Source organism: Melitaea cinxia, chromosome 9, assembly GCF_905220565.1.
Source record: "Melitaea cinxia chromosome 9, ilMelCinx1.1, whole genome shotgun sequence".
Classification (NCBI taxonomy): domain Eukaryota; kingdom Metazoa; phylum Arthropoda; class Insecta; order Lepidoptera; family Nymphalidae; genus Melitaea; species Melitaea cinxia.
In genome coordinates this window covers 15917155-15932396 of record NC_059402.1, presented here as the reverse complement: position 1 = coordinate 15932396, position 15242 = coordinate 15917155, and the positions used below count along the sequence as shown (strand labels likewise).

The window sequence follows — 15242 nt, the reverse complement described above, 5'->3', positions numbered from 1 at the left end:
CTCTGGGGCAGCTTGTGAGTAAGGTAGGTGTAATATCTGAAGATGGTCGGGGATAATGTGATTCAACTGAGGTAGGGCATAGCAGGAATTTCCTGTTCAAAATATGGAGCAGCCCGACTGGGGTAGTACCTCGACCTCACAGAAGATCACAGCAAAATAATACTGTTTTCAAGCAGTATTGTGTTCCTGTTGGTGAGTAAGGTGCCCAGAGCTCCTGAGGGGATTGGGGATTGAGTTGGCAACGCGCATGCGTAGCTTCTGGTGTTGCAGGCGTCTATAAGCTACGGTAATCGCTTACCATCAGGTGAGCCGTACGCTTGTTTGCCGACCTAGTGACATAAAAAAAAGGTGGCTTCTGGTGTTGCAGGCGTTTATCAGATGCGTTTACCACACCTGGTCATATAAAAACATGTTCCTATAACTAGAAGAAGATCGGACTATTCGTGTGACTACGATAAAACACGTAGTAAACTCGTAAATACCCTGCTAAATTTGATACCACAATATATTAACATAGCAAGATTCAGAAGACTTTCCGCGTCAATTAAATATTTTGATACCTTTCATAATTCTGGGACAAGTCTAAAAAAAAAAACTTACCGCAAATTTCTGCTCATAAATATAATGTTTAATTTAATATTAATACTGTTCTTTTTTTCTATTATACTTCTGCTATATTTAATGATTTGCTGCAACTGTCTTCTAAGGCGAGTGATGTATGCACCCGTAACTGGCATGCACACCGGACTATGTACATGAACGTGATTATTATAATGTTTAGTATGTTATACTGTTGGCGTGTCAGTAAATAAATAAATAAATAAAAATAAAAGACTTGTCTTTTATCCAATTCAGCCTGTAATATCCCACAGCTGGGCACAGATCTCTTTCTCCATGTAGGAGAAAGATTGCAACTTAATCCACCACGCTGCTCCACTGCGAATTGACGGATATTTTATTTATTTTTTATTTTTTGTTCCCTACTACGAGTAAAGATCGCTATCAGGTACTTATGATTACAACCGGGACCAAGCTTAACGTGCTCCGCGAGTAGCGGTAAGTACGTTAAGCTGGGAAGCCACAACAATGAACATCCAAATGGAAAACAAATATTTGTAAATAAAATATCCATTCCGTGCGGGAATCGAATCCGCGAACCGTCGGTGTGTAGACGGCGATACGGCACACGCACCACTACAGCATAGCAGTTGGTGTTCAATAATTTATCCACACTTGCGCAATAGAAAATGTATGTATGTGGTTGTAGACAGTACCTCTTTGAGCACGGTCTCGAAGTTCCTGGTGTGGGCGTTGCCCGAGCGCTCCGGCATGAGCTCCAGCAGCTGCGAGTGCGTCTTGTCGCCGGCCGCCAGCAGCGTGGCCACCTCCAGGCGGGACTGGGTCAGCTCGTCGTTACCTACGGGTATATATTTAAAATTTTACTAGCTGACCTGGCTAACTTCGTATCACCTTATTTTTTTTTCTGAAATATAATAATAACATAATATATCAAAATAAAATATAGCCTATCTTTTAAGTTGGATCGAACTGCACATGGTGTGCGAATTTTATTATAATCGGTTAAGTGGTTTAGGAGTCCATTGAGGACAAACATTGTGACACGAGATTTATATATATTAATTTTATTAATATCCCTTAGATGGAGAGGAATTTTCCAAGTTTTTTATCGTCTAATGTGTCACGTTAAACCTACCGATAGTATTCAAGTAAAATAATAAACTTAATTGACCTTTACAAACGTGAATCATAATAAACATAAAATTTAAAAATATATGAGAAATATTTACTTTAATTCAGTGTCTGTACCGAGAAAACGTGAATTATAATAAACGATACAATTTAAAATGTATCCATACTCATATTATAAATGTGAATGTAAGTTAGTTTGTTACGCTTTCACGCGAAAACTATTTAACCGATCACTATGAAATTTTGTACACATATTCTTGGAGGTAATATAAGTAACATAGAATACTTTTTATTTTAAAAAAATTCAATGCGAGCGCATCCGCGGTTAAAAGCTATTACGAAATATTTCTGACGAATAATGGTAGCAAACAGATAAAAAAAAATTGATATATTAGTTTTACCATCAAACACATTTGAAAGCTATCAATCCAACAGCTATACGGCTGCCCAATTTCAAAACACAGCAAAGAACAAATTTTTCGAAATCGATTTTTTAGCAATTTTCTTTCCAATGGAGTTGTGTGAACATTTATGTAGATATATTTAAAAAGAAAAAAAAAATTGTCCCTTACTGTGTTTTGAAATTGGGCACCCGTATAGGCTTTATTAGTATTTCCGTCTAATTCTTTCAAAACAGAAGGTTTCAAGAGGTTTAGACTTTTGGTTTTGTTTTTTGCTGGGTTGTTAAATATTTAACAATCGTTTCAATTATATTATTAAGAATCTACTAACAGTTCTAACTTACTTTTTTTACTAAAATATACCTCAAAAATCCTGAAAGAGGTACTTTGAAAATTTTCCTAAATAGTTGTTATTTCTGTCCTTTACATTTCTTGCTGTTGTTTAATATATCATTCTTAGTATTCAAAAATGGCATACCGAGATTTGTCCTGGAGGAAACGAGGATCGCAAGGAAGGTCAGCAGACCCTCAACCATAGCGTCCTGTTCCGCCGCTTGCGCCGCCGACATCGGTGTCATGCTTAGCCACTCGCGGACGCCGAACCTGGGACATAAATACCACTATAGTACTATAAAAAAATAAAAACAACTAAAAATATAAAACATGTATACATAAACATGTACATATATATGTGGACATTACACAAAATTAATTAATCGCTAAGCACACCCTCCTACACTATGTGCTATTTTTCACTCTTAATAAAAATCTTGAAACTTTAAAAATAAAAATAGGCATGTACAGTGCGACAATTGGAACAATTTTTAGAAGATAACTGTCATGACAGTACTTACACGTCAATGCACATATCAACGAACTGGTCAGCCGGTAGGTGGGCGGCGCATATCTGTAGCCAGTATATGTCCATGTCGACCATGGAGTTGCAGAAGTTCGCCTGGATATAGGTCATCGCTTGACCCTTGATTTGAAGACCGTTGCGGACCCAAACGCCGGCTAATATCTCGTAGAATAAGCTCTGTTGACAAATGTGTTTGATTTTAATTTGTTTATGTAGCTATTTGCGTATATTTTAACAGTACAGCTGTTCATTTTCTGTTTAAGGGCTTGTTTCATCAGTTGTGGATAACGCTATTTGACGCATGATAATATCCAACAGATAAAAGTTAATGATGTATCTTTCACTATTGAATTTATTTGTCAGATATTATTTTCACAAAAATGATATATTTATTAGAATAGATGTAGTTAGAAATAGCTGTAGTTCATTAATTTAGATGAAATAGATCCTAATGGCCTATCTTGCTCGGGGCGTTAGTGTTTAGCGTATTTCCGGACCCCCGTAAAGGATCCCCATCCTACTAAAAGACTGTGATCTTTTTCCTTATTTAAGATAGATTTTTGGATATTTTAAGGTGTGCTATGTGACTGTAAAGTAAGGTGTAGTGTAAGATGAGCTGTGTGGCTACGGCATTAAAAAATATAGACACCCCCTCTCTTCCCGTGGGTGTCGTAAGAGGCGACTAAGGGATAACAACAGTTCCACTACCGCCTTGGAACTTAAAAAGCCGACCGATGGTGGGATAACCACCCAACTGCTGGCTTTGAAATACCCAGGTCGAAGACGGGCAGCAGCGTCTTCGGTGCGACAAAGCCAGCCCTGCGGTCACCAACCCGCCTGCCCAGTGTGGTGACTATGGGCAATACAAATGAGCTCACGCCATTTTCGGCGCGAACTTGTGGAGGTCTATGTCTAGCAGTGGACTGCAATAAGCTAAAGTGATGTTGTGAAGTGACTGTAAAATATTTTAATTTTTGCAGTAAAAGCGACATCTATAATTATATCTTATGATTCACCAAAACACTAAAAAATATGGTTACTGTGTAAATTTTTACTGTAAAAAAAAAGTAGATGGCCTTGATGAACTTTTTGTAACAATCAATGAATAAAGATTAAGAGCCATTTCACAAAAATCGGTAACAATCCGCGAAATTGTAATATTTTGACGTCGTTAATCTCAGTGTTGGATGCAATAATGTAATTTATATTCTTGAAATATAATAGAGCAACCTTTGTTGTAATCCATAGTCAGATCAGAATTTTGATTTATATTATGTGTATAAAATTATTAACCTTTTCATCAGCCTCCTCCCTGGGTAAACGGTCGCAATGTATACTTTGAAGTCCTACTTTTCAATAACCTCTACGTTGAAACCATTTTAAAAAAATTTCATAATATGTGGAATACAATTTTGTTGTCCACTATCATAGATTTTTATTCCATTTGTATCTCTATTAAACGATAAAAAAAATTTGAAGTTACGAATATTTTCCAAATAAGTACAATTTTAAAAGCGATATTTCTCTTAGAAAACTAAGAAATTTTAACGAACTAATTTCATCAAAGTAAACTTACATCATTAAGGAATACAAAAAAAATAATTAAAAGATGTAATTATTTTTAATACATTTTATATTAAATAATAAAAAGATAGTATATATTGCCACGCATCAAGCCCGGTAAATCAGCGCTAGCGCTCTTAGAGGTAAGGTCCACGCCAAATTCTGCGCAGCCGTCTCTTTCGCTCACACGCGCCAAGCGCCTGTTGTTATAGCGGATAAAACGCATTTGATACTTTCATAATAAAATATAAATAAAATAAACATATTACGGAAATGACTGTAAAATAATATAATGATAATTTCTGTAAAGAAATGTATAATTTAATTTTCTTTTCTCACACTATCGATACAAATAGGCATTTCAATCTGTTTGTCTTGTTATTTGTTAATTAATATGTTTGTCGGTGTCGATGTCATAGAATGCTATTTTATTCATATCGTAAATATTAGATTCATTCGTAAACTGAAAAAACTAAATCAATTTAAAAAAAAAATTGTTTCATAAAATTGATTTTTTACTTTTAATTTTAAATTTATTGACTGTTGTTATATAACATACTTGAAATTTTTAACAAATTAACTATGTAAAAAACATTTTATACCATAGTTATAATTTTTATTATACATCAGAAAATGATCAAGATGGTCTTTTGGTTGTTACACTATATTTACTAGCACAAAGATCGCGCGGCTCGTACGACTCGCGCGATGCGACCAAATTTACCTAAACTTGCAGAGCGTAAAATTGTGAAATGGCTTTTAACGAATATAAAAAAAAATAACGAGAAAAGAAATTGTCTATGGGTACTTAAAACTTCTAAAATATTTCCTTTTATGTTAAATTTCCTATTTTATAGGTAAAGATACTTAACCACTGTTAAATATCTCTATAATAATTTAAGACACAACGATAAAAAAAAATACATTTTCTAAACGAAAGTCACCATATGTTAATATTTTATTATAGCTATTAAAATACTACAACAACAACATAAAAACGGGTGTGTGAGTTACGAGATGAAAGGAAGACAAAAAGCTTTTGTTGATATTAGAGGGTTAGTTACGGTGTTGCCAGACGGAACAATTTGCTGTAATTGCGGGTAGAATTTACAGTAAAAACGTATTTACGTCTCGAGTTTATTACAGAACGTTGTAAAACAATTGTAAATGTATAAAGTACATTGAATATTTTAATCATTATTTAATTGAATATTTAGCACCGGCAAATTAGTTACGATCATAAAATTGGTCGTGAAACTGGTCAAGTCAGTGGCCCAATGAGTCATAAAACACAATAAGAAATAAATCCAGTCACTAACCGTATTGTTTGCAATTTGCGCCTGAGTATTAAACGCAAAAAGATATATCAAAAAGGGAAAGTTAAGACCGAGGCTGTCCACACCGTGTTGCCTCATGCGAGTCGCTCAGTGGGAGTCCGTCCGCCGCCATGACGGCTCGCGTGTGTGTTATTATAGCTTTACTAACGTTCGCGACGACTCATGCGATTGTTGATGAGGCCGTTGACGTCATTAAACTCGGAATCGAGATCGGCGAGGAGGTCCTAAGCTCTTGGGATATCATCAGCAAACCCTTCAATGCGTCCGGTGGTGTTGAGTTGCCGATCATCAGGAGACGGGAACGGCTGGTTCTGTCACGTCTGGCCCAGGTGACGAGAGCGATAAGTAGGCTCGAATTGGGCATAGAGAAGAATGGGGCTGTCGCGATGATGGTGGCGAAGAACATCGGTAGGGGAACGAGACTAGAATTAAAGCTGCACGAGATGAGTGATCTGTTGAGTCGAATCGCCTCAGCGGATAGGAACTTGAGGGTATATTTGAAGACCCCGAATTTGGAGAAGAGTACATTTCAGGATTTCGCGGAATGGTGTGTGTCTCACAGCAGTGGCGCTTTGCCGGATCTCCTGGAGCGCGTGTACGCCATGATAGCTCCCCCGCATCAACATCTGCTCGGACGAGGAATTCTAGAGATGATATCGGATGATTTGCAGGTTTGATATTTATTACAGACATTAATGTTGACCTTTTTTCTTTAAATATAAATTAAAGAACAATTGCTTTCACTAGCTTATGTGTAATCACCTGTATAGAATATGTATGTAATTACGTATGTATTGTAGTGAGTATATATACAAGTGTATTTTTGTATTTTGGTATGTATCTTTATATCCATTTGTTAGTATGTAGCATATTATATTTTTTTTTAAATATATATGTATAAATTTATCAAGTCTTTATCATCTTTAATTTTTTTCTTTTTTTTACGTTATTTTCTTGTTATTAGTTAATCTTCTTGCACTGTTTGCCTCGCTATATAATACACTTAATCATGACTATGGGTTGACTGGAAGAAATCTCTTTCAGAGATAAGTCCACCTTTGCCACAAACCTTATTATTAATGTTTTCAACTAGGTATCCCATACTCATGTTAAGCACACAAAATAAAAACATTTTCTTTTCATATAAGAAATAGGCCATTAAACTATTACGTGTAAAAATATTATGAAATGTTTACAATTTCTTGCATACAAATTCATATGTATCGCATTCGAAAAGATGCAATAACTCGGAGACAATCGATTGTTTAATAACGAATAACGATTGACAATACAATGTGAGTAAACAAAGAATTCCCACAATACGAAATAGCGTGTATAACTGTTGGTAATGAACATCGTCTCGCCTAGACCCGGATATCGATCGCAGCTTTCGTGCAGCGTGCAGCGCGTCCGGTTAACATGGAAATTAATATCAATCATTCGTATTTGATGCAAATAGCTTATCCGTTTCAATCAAAGCTATTTAAAAAATGTATTGCATTTATCTATACAAATAAATACAATTGGAGTGTCTTTTTGTAATATTAAAATAATCGTTTTTTTACTAAATGCATATGGATGTATGTGTATACATATACACGGTACATATAACAAAATAGCATTTTTTACAATTTTTGTCTGTCTGTCTGACTTTCACTAACAGATAAGCTGATATAATAAGGAGTAACTTAGGCTACTTTTATTTTAGTTTTTTTTTTTTTAATTGTGTAACTCTGCGAACTGAACAATATTTTTTTAAGTTCCACGAGGACGAAGTCGCGGGCACAGCTAATTGTAATAAATATAAAGACAATTATTTTAGAAAAAAAAATTAAGTAATTTTTAACTTGTCAACAAAGAAAAACTTTTAATTTAATCAATAAATTAACTTGAAAGAACTGTCATTCGCTACAAGTTTATAAAATATATTTGAACTTGAGTGGATGAATACAAAGTATTTTTAATGACAGTTGAAAGTTTGAATATGTTGCATAAATATATATTAAACTGAATGTGAAACTACTGGTTACAATTGAATACTTATCATACAAAGAAGATAACAAAACAAAAATATACGCGCTTATACTCTAACATACTCGTATGGACAACAGAATAGCAACCTTTACAAGTTCATTGTCGAATTCCACAACAAAAAATACATTTAGATCAATGGCATGACATTACACACACATACACACGGGATTGAATTATTTTGTGTATGTATGTTTCTATTCACAAACACATAAGTGCAAACATTTTCAATTCTTATAATTTATTTTAATAAAGGACCTAATTATATTTAAACGAAACCGTTCATTGTCTAATTCATTATGTACAGTACACCAAATTTATCTCTAAATACATATTTGGTACGTAAAATCTTCAATTTTTAATGCCACTATATTTACTTAATAATATCATTCTGAATAGAATCGCTATGGCAATGTTTTATTTCGGTATCAAATGTTAATCATGGCTGAGTAAAAATGAAAAAGTTACGGTATTCAAGAAGACATCAAAAGCAATATTGGATCGTCATTTTTTCAAATTTAAATGACATTAGTTTTCAATAAATAAAATATAGTCAATTTGAATCTACCGCCGATTCGGAATGGAATATTGCAGAATGTCTGCAGAGAAGAATGTGCAGGAAAATCTGAATTACTCTTTTAAAAAAACCGCCTAAAATATCAGTGTGTCCTGACCCCGAAAACCATATACTAGTGACACTCGATTAAAAAACATTCTCGATTAATTTATTTCCATAATACAGGTACTCTATAAGTATTGACAAAGGACGAACGAACCCATTTGTATATGTACCGATATTGAGGGATGTATCAATTTAAAAGTTAGAAATAAAATTTAAATCTATTTTAATCTCAAACATATATATATATATATATATATAGACTTATTACTTTATTGACTACAATTAACATGAAATATTTAATATATTTTATACAGATTATTATGCATATATTCAATGCGTAATTTAGTATTATATTTAGATGTACTAAAACAAGATGAAGTTAGATATATATACCTATATTAACATAACCGAAAACAGTTCAAAAATTTAGTAATAACGATAAAATACAACTAGAAAAACTTTCGAATTATTATGCTAATATTTGAAGCCACTTGACACCAGACAACGGTACACTGTTGTAGTGACTCATTCGGACCACGAAGTAGCCGGTTCATGAGGTTTAAAATCGTCAAGAAAAATTCAATTGACAATTGCTTATTTCCTTACACTTACGTTTATTTGAGTGGATGTTACTCTGCTTCAGCTTTATTTACTTTTACTGATATTGTTAGTATTGTAACTTTATCAGGAACCGGACGATACGTGGGTCCATGCGGTACCAGTCGCGGGTATATATATATATATATATATATATATATTCCGATCGACTGCACCACATTGATTAATTCCTTTTTTGTGGTCATTATTGTCAGCAAGTGTCAGCTACTAACAAATATTTGTATTGGCAATACAGATGATTGTCTTATGTTTCCAGACAACTGAAACCATATTATTCCCACCTGGGGGCTTTGAGTGAATTACTGAGACCACTATGCCAACATGTATGCATGCATTCAGCCTGTTTCATCCCACAGCTGGGCATAGGCCTCTTTCTCCACGTAGGAGAAGCGAACATGTCGTACAATAATAATAAATATTACTAATAAATTAATAATTGTCTATCAATGAACAATAATTTCAGATAAGTTGTTTTCTTTTTGAAACAAAATGCGCATATGATATATTTATTGAAAGAAAAATATATAAAAGAGTAGATAATACATAGAAGTTAAACTAGAATATAAACAAAGTATATAAACGGAAATTGCACGCGTCTAATCAAACAACTGACTCAATATTTATTGTTGCTGATAATAATTATAATTAATATTATAACCATTCTATAGCGACAACAGTATAAAACATTAATAGGTATACATATTTATCATTGCACGCCTCCGAAGGAAGTTGTGTGTTGTCACAAAATAAAATATACGGGAAACGCTTACTCTTAAACCTCTATATTTTTATAACAACGTATTAATCTATACTAATATTATAAAGAGGTAAAGTTTATAACTTTATTTATATGTAGGGGATAATCTTCGCAAATACTGATCCGATCATGAAAATTCTTTCACTAACAGAAAGCTACACTATTCAGGAGTGACATAGGGTATATTTTATTGTAATTGAACAAAAAATTCAGTAAATAAGAAAAAGATTAAAATATAATATCAAAATGGTAAATAAACTAGCGCCATCCATCGCCACTTAGAAAACAATTCATTAGTCTTTCGACGTTATTAATTTAGTCTTATTTTAGTCTATCGACGACGTTTTCTCGATTTTTGATAGATGGCGTTAGAGCAACATATTATTTATTTAAGTGCTATAAAATTTGTTCTTTAAAGTATGTTATTTGGTTAATATAATAATAATTAACGCCCAACGAAGTGGGCACGGGTCGGCTAGTATGCTATAAAATACACATCTAGACTAATATTATAAGGCTGAAGAGTTTGTTTGTTTGTTTGAACGCCTAGATGTCAGAAACTACTGGTCCGATTTGAAAAATTCTTTCAGTGTTAGCCCATTTATCGAGGAACGCTATACTATTTTTTTTTTAATTAACGCGTGTAAAACCGCGGGGCACAGCTAATCTAGCTATAAATTAAGTAATTAAATATCATTCGAAGACTTTTTTTTATACTATTCAGAATTGATTAAAAACATAATATGTTAGACGTCAACGTTTCGGATGTACAGATGATAGCAAAATAACGCAAAGAACCACGTGATGAAACAAGCTGTTTTTTTTTTGTCAGAAAACTATTAAAGTCATCAGTTTTTTTACCATAAATATTTTTAGTTTCTATACTATAATAAAACAATGAATCAGAGCTATCTGTGATTATCTGCAAGAACCAAATCAACTAATCGAACTTATTACTTTGTACGGTAAATAATTAGTTCCTAAACAAGCTACTGGGTGGCGTGGAGGCGTGCACTTTTAGATTTCCCATGTGCAATGTGTACAGTCTATATGTGAGTGAGAGATGACAGGGAAGGTTATGAGGTAAACGATACCCAATGAAAGTTGATCTAAGACTTAGTTTATTTAGATAATTATAAATATATATAGCCATAAGTACAAACGTCATATGTGCAGTACGGAAATCTTAGGTATATGCAAAACTGCAATTTCGTATGAAATAATCTAAGTTCAAGAAGGTTATTAGATCGCAAAGACAATTTTATACATTGCCGAATGTGCGGTACTTCAAATATGTTTTTACTTTACTTTTAAAGCAAGTACCAACAAAAACGGAACTTCATAAATAACGTTTTATTGTTGAAAAATTTGGCCAAAGGTTTTTCTCAATTTCTTCTTTTTTAATATGTACGATTTTATTTTTGTGTACCCACACATTAGGAATTCTAAACATTTTTGAATATCATATCAAAAATTGACCGCTCCAGCGGGATTCGAACCCGCGTCTCCGACTGACCGTGTCGGCGCTCTAGCCAATTAAGCTATGGAACGATGTACCCGCTAGAGCGAAATTTTTGATATGATGATTTTTATTTTCGGTTTAAGCGAACCGTGGCGCCGTCTATAGTGAGTTCTTTACAGAGACCCGTAACTATTCAAAGTTTCATATTACATTGAAAATCTTTGACAGGAGACGACACCATGCTATTTTTAATATGTACGATTTTATTTTTGTGTACCCACACATTAGGAATTCTAAACATTTTTGAATATCATATCAAAAATTGACCGCTCCAGCGGGATTCGAACCCGCGTCTCCGACTGACCGTGTCGGCGCTCTAGCCAATTAAGCTATGGAACGATGTACCCGCTAGAGCGAAATTTTTGATATGATGATTTTTATTTTCGGTTTTCTTTTTTTTTCAATAAAATAAGTTATGTTTCTTTATCCGAGCTTTTCTTAACTTTAAAACTTGTTAAAGTATTCCGTAAAATGTTCACTGATTTTTACATGACATAATAATAATGTTCAAAGCTTCGCGACTTTAATAGTACGTTGTAATATTACACAAAAAAGTAATCTATAATATAAAAATGAGTCGCTGAATGTGTTGCTAAGCGCAAAACTCAAGAACGGTTGGACCGATTTCGCTAATTCTTTTTTTAAAATTTTCCTTGAAGTACGAGGATGGTTCTTACGGAGAGAAAAATTCTAAAAAAAAAAAATAATAAAATTAAAGAATCGACTGTTAGGCGATACGAAGTTCGCCGGGTCAGCTAGTATTAAATAAATTAATACTATTTATCAGACACTTTTGTTCTTGATTCTTTGTACACAATTTATATTAAGTAGCTAATATTTTTACATTGATACTTAAGAAATAATATCACAATTATTACACCTTTCCTTCCAATATTGTACATTTCGATTCGTCGATAAATGTATTCATCATATTACACCATTTTGACTTCATTGATGCATTAAATCTGAATCGTGTCATTTATATGGTATACCAAGTACACGTTATACCCGCAGAATACGCAGAACCAACATACAAACCAAGTTTTATCTCAAACATTTATCATTTTCGCATGAAAAAATAACAAGCCATCTATATATCTATAGTCACCGTCTCCCGTTTATATTACTAAAGATTAAAGAACAATGAACGTTTATGAGTACAACGGTTTTTTTATTCCAAACTAGGGACCGACATAAATGATTGTTCCAGTAAACGGTGCGTCACAAGCGGAAGGTTCAAGCAACTTCGGTGATAATTTTCGCTATCGACTACCGACCGCTTATTGTGAACTCTTTATGAATGTCTATTTTAAAAATGACCCTTTTTTCTATGATCTATATTTTGAAGTGCTGTGTGGCTACGGCACTAAAGAATTTAGCCACCCCCTCTCTTCCCGTGGGTGTCGTAAGAGGCGACTAAGGGATAACAAGGTTCCACAACCATCTTGGAACTTAAGAAGCCGACCGATGGCGGGATAACCATCCAACTGCTGGCTTTGAAATACACAGGCCGAAGACGGGCAGCAGCGTCTTTGGTGCGACAAAGCCAGTACTGCGGTCACCAACCCGCCTGCCCAGCGTGGTGACTATGGGCAAAACACATGAGTTCACGTTATTTTTGGCGTAAACTTGTGGAGGCCTATGTCCAGCAGTGGACTGTATAGGCTGTAATGATGATGATGATGATGATATTTTGAAGACACGTTGGCGCAGCAGTCACAAGTGTTTGATACTCTAGCAGTGGTAGGTTAGATGTTTATACAACTAGGTCGGCAAATAAGCGTACAGCTCACTTGATGGTAAGCGATTACCTTACCGTAGTTGTGATACCACTGCAAATTATATGTATGACGTTTTCAAATGACTTTTATAACCTCTTAGACCCGATGTCATAGGACTTGTTTTACTACAACTAATTAAGTACAACCTTTGAATTCATAACTTGAGATAAGTCAAACGGACCTTTATCGCTTAGATATTTTATCAGAGATATTCTGTTTAGTTTTGTGGTGAATAAGAAGTATGTATTTGTCATAAGCTTTTATCTCTCAGATATTGTTGACGACAGACATTTGTACTGGTATTTTGATGATGATGATAATGAGTGATGATATAGATGTTTGTCGGGATCTGGTCGTTTGTGCTTGTGTAATGTGTGTGTTGCCGGACCCCCGACACAGGAGAAAATCCTACTGGGGGCCGTTGAGTGTGAAGCGTTTATTTATTTACTTAAAAAATACAATAAAACGTTGGCGCACCAGTGATCATGGTGCATGCATTAGGGGTAAAATATCGGCGAAATAATATGACGAACAAAAAACACAGTTAATACATCACAGCTCATGTTAACTTCTTATCTATATTAGTCTAGAATAGAAACCTAGGATAGTACATAGAAAGCGGCCGGGATTGCGAATGAACGACAATCCGTCTGGATTGTTTGTTAGATAACCGATATATAGGCCGAACGTTTGTTCGATCCAGGCCATACGTTACTCAATAGCGTATCACATAGGGAATAGGGATCGTAGGTCATGATTCTGTCAATATTTACTATGACATTAGTAATCTTGAAAATGATTACATTATCTATACATTAACTATGATTAATTAATTGGAGAATTTTCGTTACTATTATATTAAATGATGATTTCCAAGTGCTTTGTAGTACATTTTAACTTAATTGAATTCGATAATTGTGTTTACTCGCAAACGAAAAAAACCGAATTCAATTACATCGACGAGTAATACAACGTAGAGCGACGAAAAAATAGTCAAGTAACTACGCGTTATCAAAGATTACTCAAAAAATAGTTATCAGATCGCGATAAAATTTATATGTGACCACATGATAAACATCAGCTTTTGATTAAATTAAAAATTATCAAAATCGGTACACCCAGTAAAAAGTTATTGCGGATTTTCGAGAGTTTCTGGATCCTATCATCAGATCCTGGTTTCCTTATCATGGTACCAAACAAGGGATATCCCCTTTCCAACAAAAAAAGACGTAGTACAACGGTAGGTACAACGTAGATCGACGAAAGAAGCGTTAAGTAAAAACGCATTATTAGATATAACTCGAAAAATTATTGTTAGATCTCAAATAAATTTAAATGGGACCAAATGACACACACCACCTTTCGATTAAAATAAAATTTGTCGAAATCGCTCAGCCCAGTCGAAAGTTCTGAAGTAACATACAAAAAAAACAATCGAATTGAGAACCTCCTCCTTTTTTGGAAGTCGGTTGGTAAAATATCGATAAATTACATTAAAAAAAAAAAATCAACGTATGTACGTGGGAAAGGAAACCCTAATTTAAATCAATAAACGCGCCTTCACAACTAAACAAACACGTTGTGTATCGTACGCGATAATGACGAAGTACTGTCAGCACCTCGACGACTCAACAACAACTCCCTCACAAATTAGCTTTTACTGTTGAATACTCTTTCATATAAACCTCTTAAAAATCTGTAATCTAATATTCAATGATTACAAATTTAGTCACATGTCTTGTGTGAACGACAGCGCTGCAAAGCCCACACATCTTTTTTATCTAGTTGTATAGATGATGACATGTTAATATATTGACAAATTATATAGAACTAGCGACCCGCTCCGGCTTCGCACGGGTATAAAATATAATTATAGCCTATGTCATTCACTGAAAAAATGATTAAAATCGATCCAGTAGTTTTGATTTATTCATTACTGCCCGTGGCCCGCACGCGTTAACTTAGAGTAAAAGCCGGCCGGAACCGGCCGGTCGCAAACGCTACGTACCGCGATTTTTAAATCTGTAATGTCTTCGAAAAT

At 34.2% G+C, this 15242-nt stretch overlaps 1 protein-coding gene across 1 annotated transcript in view; it reads right to left on the bottom strand.

Annotated features, from left to right (window-relative positions):
- Positions 1 to 15242, bottom strand: part of LOC123656181 (E3 ubiquitin-protein ligase Ubr3) — an 85012-nt gene that overhangs the window by 8135 nt on the left and 61635 nt on the right. Inside the window, exons 10-12 of the mRNA XM_045591886.1 lie at positions 2966 to 3147; positions 2590 to 2714; positions 1275 to 1417 (exon numbers count right to left, since the gene is read on the bottom strand). Coding sequence (XP_045447842.1) covers positions 1275 to 1417; positions 2590 to 2714; positions 2966 to 3147 — 450 coding nt within the window. The remainder of the gene's footprint in view (positions 1 to 1274; positions 1418 to 2589; positions 2715 to 2965; positions 3148 to 15242) is intronic.